This window comes from Gadus chalcogrammus, chromosome 14 (assembly GCF_026213295.1).
Source record: "Gadus chalcogrammus isolate NIFS_2021 chromosome 14, NIFS_Gcha_1.0, whole genome shotgun sequence".
Lineage (NCBI taxonomy): Eukaryota > Metazoa > Chordata > Actinopteri > Gadiformes > Gadidae > Gadus > Gadus chalcogrammus.
In genome coordinates, this window is record NC_079425.1 from 4,314,731 (window position 1) to 4,322,230 (window position 7,500).

The 7,500-nt window shown below is 45.5% G+C and overlaps 1 protein-coding gene across 4 annotated transcripts in view; it reads right to left on the reverse strand.

The window, feature by feature from the left end:
* The window catches only part of LOC130403991 (phosphatidate phosphatase LPIN1-like), a 29,961-nt gene that overhangs the window by 19,355 nt on the left and 3,106 nt on the right, over positions 1-7,500 (reverse strand). For 3 of the 4 annotated variants that reach the window (XM_056608564.1, XM_056608565.1, XM_056608563.1), the window contains exon 2: positions 120-320. In XM_056608564.1, the coding sequence (XP_056464539.1) occupies positions 120-320 (201 nt within the window). Of the gene's footprint in view, positions 1-119; positions 321-1,935; positions 2,102-7,500 lie in introns of those variants that run through there. The other variant, XM_056608566.1, reaches the window with a different exon arrangement.

Below are 7,500 nucleotides of genomic sequence, written 5' to 3' on the forward strand. Positions count from 1 at the left end.
AGGTTATTAAGGAGCTGGTATGTTAGACAGTACAGAGACAGGTCATTATATATATTTATATATATAAATATATATAATATATATAAATATATAAATGTATAACGGCGCTGTCCTCTCACCACTTTCTCCCGGGACCGCAGTACCCCCATCTTGCCGAAGCGGACATGGAAGGGCGAGCAGTGCAGCGAGCCGTCGGGCCGCTGCACCACGATGACGTCGATGCACCCGGACAGCGTGGCCGGGTTCAGCCCCCGGTACAGCTCCTTGACCTGGAAGAACACCTGGCCCGCCAGCTGACCCACATAGTTCATGGTCTGGGACTGGAGAGAGAGAGAGAGAGAGAGAGAGAGAGAGAGAGAGAGAGAGAGAGAGAGAGAGAGAGAGAGAGAGAGAGAGAGAGAGAGAGAGAGAGAGAGAGAGAGAGAGAGAGACATACAGTTCTAGTGTCACAAAGAGCGAGAGGGGCTGAGTTGTAAAGTAACAAATTACTCACTGTAATTGAGTCGTGTATCCTAATTATGTTTTATTGAATATTTGCCAGAGTTCGAGAGAGGGATGACAAAAAGGGTGTTTGGATGTTTGATAGAAAATAAAGAAAAGACAGGTGTGTGATCAGTGTGGGAAGGCCAAGACATGGAAGTGTTTGAAAAGAGAGGCAATCGTTAAGGTGTGGCCACACAGGCAGTTGTGAGATAAAGAGTTCCGAAATAAATATTCCTCAAAGTCCCTTTCTCAGCGTCCCAGGATGCCATGGGGGTTTTCTGCAAACTTAGAAAGACAACTCTTTAGAAATCATCAAGGCTCGCCGCGGGCTGCCGTCAGGTCGCTGGCAGATTGACGTTATTAACAGTCATCAACGAATGTTCGGTGTAGTTTACTCTAGTTCACTGCCGCTGTTTCAACACGAACAGGCCGCGACACGTGTCTCGCAAGCTCTGTGACAATGCGGGAGGAAACCGTTAAGGTGTGGAGGAAGGGACGCAAGATTGCATAATGATTTATCGCCGCCCCTACAAAACCGTGTCTTGTTGTGGAACCGCTCAGACAGAGAGACACCCAGACAGACAGACAGATTTCCCACGTGCAGAGGCGCTCCATGCGGAACGTGAATGCCCCGCCCCTTGTAGGACATCAATGGAGATCCTTGTTTGAACAGCCAATGGACTCACACTTCCATGTTGTCATTGCCAATCACAAGGCAGGGAGCCCCTCTCGGGGGTGTTAACTTCTTGGGTGTTAAAAATAAATGCTTACAAATACAGCCGCCTATCAAGTAGCCCTACATCTAGTAGTAGGCTTCTGGTTATGTGGGACTGTGTGTGAACGCATGCGGCTTCTGAAGACTATATGTGTACTACTACACCATGATGTGACTAAGAACAACATGAAAGCAGTTGGCACACGCATACAAACACGCACGGACACACACGCACCACACGGACACACACGAACACACACGTTGTGTTTCGAAGTGACAGTGATGAGTCGTGGGCCAAATGAAGCGTGAACCTTACATGAAAAACAAAACCAGAAGCGATCGATTTAATTCACCTGTCACGGATCCAGTCTAACCTGCAGTGCGTGTACCTGTCAAGTGACATTTAAGTGTCGATGTCAAGCATCATGAATGGATTCCACGATCAAAACGAGTATTGCATAGTCAATACGAGGCACGTTGGGGGAAGCCTCACACCGAGCAGCTACATCCCGTGGTGTTGCTGATCAACACTGCATGTCCTTGGTGGAGGGACCCTCTGCGCCACGACATCCAAAAGGCGCACAACAACACAACAACCGTGGCGTTACGCAGCCGGACTAACGACTACAATGTAGGGTTGTGAATCGTATTAACAGTGCACCCCTTAAACAGATCCCAATCAGTCAAAGACAGTGCCTGCGCTGTGTAAAAAAAATGACAAAAACATGACTACATACATTATCTATTGATGCCGCTGTGAGCTCCGGGATGGTCTGCCTGCTGCCATCCAAATATTGTCCAAATTACGGATATCTCCTCTCCTTCAAGGACTTTTCATTAAGTCCCTGGGAAATATTGTGTTGCACCGCGGCGGCACAATGCTGACATTTGATATTGCCTTTACTCGAGGCTGTACAATATTTAAAGCGCTGCACAAATATTCCTCCCACCCCCGCCCGCCGGAAAATGGCCCATCCCCGTTGGCTGCGTGGCTGGTGACGTCAGAGTTGGGGTAAATAACGCGTTCCACCTTCGGTGAGGATCGAACTGCACTTGGCCAGTGGGTTTAATGTTACAAAAACACTTCGCCACCCGATGCCAAAATTGAATACTAATTGAGTGCATGTTTAACAATGCTAATGTAGTAGCTATATGAGGTGGTTGTATTGACCTGGTTATTGGAAACTATTCATATTTGTGGCCCGAAGCAGGGCATGCATTTATATTCATGTATTTTATGAATACATTTACAGGAAGTTGAATGAGAACTGTCAAAGCATGCAATCAAAATTTGACATAGTAGAGAAATGCCGCACAAGTAGGTTACTGGATCCCTCGTTATGATGTTCTACGGGGTCCTGGCCCACCAACTTAAGAGAGAGAGAGAGAAAGAGAGAGAGAGAGAGAGAGAGAGAGAGAGAGAGAGAGAGAGAGAGGGAGAGAGAGAGAGAGAGAGAGAGAGAGAGAGAGAGAGAGAGAGAGAGAGAGAGAGAGAGAGAGAGAGAGAGAGAGAGAGACTTTGTATGGTGGTACACTTTTATGTGATTTATGCGTGTAAGGTAGTGTACATGTTGTTTTATAGCCATGTTTATGCCTATACATCATTGAACTCAAATTAAACAACCCCTGGCGGATATCCAAATACAATACAAAAACCTAGAAAACACAAAAGTATGGAGCTTCCATCCAGACTACACACATGTCTGAGCAGCACCATGAGGTATTAGTGATTTGAAGACCATTGGAATGTGGCTCTTCTAGGAACCATCACAACGTGTGTGCTTGTGTGTGTGTGTGTGTGTGTGTGTGTGTGTGTGTGTGTGTGTGTGTGTGTGTGTGTGTGTGTGTGTGTGTGTGTGTGTGTGTGTGTGTGTGTGTGTGACACCAACACACACACACACACACACACACACACACACACACACACACACACACACACACACACACACACACACACACACACACACACACACACTCATATGCACACATACACACCAAAACACTATCACACACACACACACACACACACACACACACACACACACACACACACACACACACACACACACACACACACACACACACACACACACACACACACACACACACACATTCTCACACATACACAAACACTCAGATATATACACACACAGACACGTTCTCTTCTCTGAACAGGGGTTAAGGGGGGAACAAGGAAACACGTGAGAACTATTCTGAGAACCAACCCATTCATCCTGGGAAAGGGGGAGGGTGGACGGAGGGGGGAGAGAGGGGAGGGAGAGACAGAGCAGTGGGAGGGAGACAAGAAGAGAGCGGGAACAAAACTGTAAACGTTTTTTGCAAAGTATTAGATCCAGTGTAGGCCTACAATATACATTGTTAACTTTTCCATATGAAATCTCTTGGGCATGTGACCATTCATGGTTTCATGTTGGTGTTGTGGACATTTGCCTTACCACGTGCTGTCAGTGTACATTGTTTGTTGTTTGTTCATCTTGGTCGGCCATTTGGGTGTGTTTGTGTGTGTTCGTGTATGTTTGTGTGTGTGTTCGAGTGTGTATGCGTTCGTGTGTGGTTGTGGATGTCTGCGTGCGTGTCTGTTTGCATGCGTGTGCTTGTGCGTGTAGTTGTGTATGTATACGTGAGTGTGTCTTTGCGGGCGTGTTTGTGTGTGCCAGTGTCAGCATCGAGTGTGCGTGCGTGCGCAATGTGAATGCGCGTGCGTGCGTGTGTCGATAATTGTCGATAACCCGGGGAAACAGAGAGAGGAGATGGGGGGGGGGGGGGGGGGCGGCCTGCTGCGAGCGAAGCAGAGATCAACTCGTGATCGGTGGATTCTGGGCTCAGGAATGTCCTCATCCTCTAATAATTGTCACCTCGGAGACGCAGGGTCGCAGGGGATGGGCTTCCTCAGCCAATCGGAAGTCCTGTCCTGCCAGGGGCCACCCGGATGAATAAACTAGTGACCGTTTGTTACCCCAAGCACGGGTGCAGCAGTTCGATCCATAGCCTTCTCGCTGCACAGATACAACAGTTATTTTCGGTTTATAATATAGATTTGTGTCCCCTTTTATCTTATATTGTAAAAAAAATTTGGTGCATGAATGCCTGAAACCTGTTCACTCGGTTAATATTACACAATGTAACGCAAAACAACATTGTATGGGCGGAGCTCCATGTGAGTCATGTGAGCTGTCCGAGGGGGTTCCACTGTTGAGTGTTTGTTTACCACTCCACTCTGTGTTGCAGGCACAGATTGTTCTGCAGCTAAACCGCGGGACGATTGTCCCTTATGAAACGCCATTGCGTAATGTGACCAGTTGGCTTGTTGGTCGATATTACCGCAGCGGCCGTCATCACATTCTTTTGTATGCTGCACTTGTCCGGCGTTTATTCTGAGAATGGCCTTCATGGATTTAATATCAGCTGCATTCATGTCCCATACACGTGTTCTATTTCTATGTATAATTTCCTAATTTCAAGTTACAATTATTTGTCAGAATTCTTCAGAATCTCCGAATCCATTGTTGACTTATTTAAATTGACCTTAATTCGAATGAGACCGATACATTGATCGTATCTAGGGTTGCCAACCGTCCCGTAAAATACGGAATCGTCCCTTATTTGGCAATTAAATGTTGCGTCCCGTATTGAACCAATACGGGACGCAATTTGTTCCGTATTTCCATAAATGTCCAATACACATGTCTGTCACACACACAAATACTAAATCTAACAATAATGATCAAAACAAAACACAGGGAATACTACGGTCAGCAAAATTGTCGCGGAGGGATCTACGCAAGACCCGCTCCGGTCATCTGTGTGTCTGCGCATGCGTGTGGTGGTCACGGTTGCCTAGCGACAGACACCACACACCGGCGCTGCTCACAAAACACGCGCCTTTTAAAAATGCCCACTACACCCGGTACTCCACCACGTCCTCAAAAGCGTAAACGCTTGCAGAAGTACGGACGTGAGTGGGAAGACGCACATCCTTGGCTGGACAGCGTCAATGGAGATGTTTACAAGGCAAGTTGTAAAATATGTCGACGAGTGTTTTCAGTGGCGCACGGTGGGCTGTCTGACATCAGACAGCATGCAACTGGAGAGCAACACTGCAGACACGAAAGATCGAGAAGACCCAAGCGTCAGTGTCACAGTTCTTCATACCCCAATCATCTCCTGAGGTTGATACGGTATGGGACATTATGTTGTGATTGATTTCCTATCTGGTTGTGCTTTTGCCAGAACATCGCAGTGCATGGGCAGAGCCTATTTTAGTAAACTGTTGTGGTTTGATTGATTGTTTAGGATGTTGAGTTTTAAAAGTCGAATGAACGACCATTTATTTAATATACAGAAGTATATAAATATTATGTATGGCCATTTAAAGAACAAATCATACTAATGGATTAACAGTTAATAAATAAAAAAAAATGCATTTGTTAAAAGAAAACCTTTATTCTTTAATATACATACATTTCCTGGATTAAAAATGTTTGTAGAGCTTTCTGTGTATTCTGTGTCACAATTTTTATATTTTTGAGGAATGCAGTGTTCACTGATCATTACATCAATTATATTATTAGTGTGGTTTAACTGTTTGGATGACCTGACTTCTTTTCGAGTGACAAGACAGGCAGCAGACAAATGTTCAATTTAATCAACAATATGTCATCCCACTCTTCCTCTCTATATTACCGCAGCTGAGGTGACACAGGTGTACCACACAATCAGACACAACCTCAGCTACAACAGTGTTGACTGTGCACATAAACTGAATCAAAAGATTCTCCTGGATTCAAAAATTGTAAAAAAAAATGTATAGGGAGAACAAAGGCAGAGGCAGTGGTTAAAGATGTCCTTGCTCCAAAGGCAGTGGCTGATGTTCTTAAGGCCCTAACATCAGATAAACCCCTCCCATTTTCCATTCAGACAGATGCATCAAATAAAGGCAACAGGAAGATGTTCCCCCTTGCTGTTCAATACTTCAGTCCAGAATGCGGGGTCACCAACAAAATGCTGGATTTCATTGAAAATGCAGATGAGTCCGCTGCTGGGATTGTAGCTCTCATTGAGCAGTCGCTTGACAAATTTGGCTTATCGTTGGATCATGTGACAGCATTTAGTGCACTGCAGACAACACAAATGTGAATTATGGAATTCAAGACTCTGTCTTCACCAACTGGAAGAAGTAATAAAAAGATCTGCTGCAAGGAAACTGCCATGCCCATATTTTGCACAACTCAGTGAAGCATGCTCTTGACCAGCTCACTGTAGATGTGGAAAATGTTGTGCAGAAGGTCTATGCCTTCTTTTCCACATCTGCCAAACGAAGAGAATCACTCAAAGAGTTTTGTAGGTTTTGTGATGTTGCGTTCCAGGAAATTCTGCGACATGTCACAACCAGGTGGCTCTCCCTTAATCCAGCCATCACCCGGCTAATGCAAACCTGGATTGCACTGAAATCGTACTTCATCAGCCTGGGGGGAGGAGTGTCCCAAACAACTTCGAGCATTGTTAAATTTCAGTGAGGACTCAACTGAGGAAGATGGAGACATTGTGGAGGTTTACCTTCTTTTCTGCAATAATATCCTCTCTCTCTTTGAGGAACTTGTAAAGAAGCTGGAGAGTGATGAAACCACCTGTGTTGAGTTATATTCCATCATGGAAAACTTCAAGCAAAAGCTCACACAGAGACGAGATTAACAGTTCTATGGCTACTTAACTAAATTGAAGCTGCAGCGTCTCCGTCCACTTGATGCTGACATGGCAAGGGCAGATTTTACTGTATTCCTCAACACAGCACTCTCATATGTTGAGAAATGGTTCAACTTTTCGGAAGACTACTGGTTGTTCTCACTGCAACCTCTCTCTCTGCACCATGGCACCATGACCTTTACTGACATTGAGAGGGTGACCACCAAGCTCAACGTCATCCATAAAGTCAACATGGATGAACTTTATGATGAATGCTCCACAGCAAAACCCATTCTGAAGAGGCTCAAAGAAGATGCTGAAGATGAATGGAAGTCCAAAGGTGTGGCTGCCAGGTTGGTGGCTCTCTTTCGAGTAGCTGACCTGCCAAACATGCTGTCTATCACCAGACACATCCTGAGCATCCCAGCATCCACTGGATGTGTGGAAAGGATCTTCTCCAGAATGGCCAACAAATGGAGTGACTGCAGGAATAGGTGCTCCACAGAGCTCATGAGAAGTGAGCTGCTGATCACTCTCAACTTTGAGCAGTCCTGTTCAGAGTTTTACAACAGCGCTTTGAAAGACAAAGAGTTACTCAT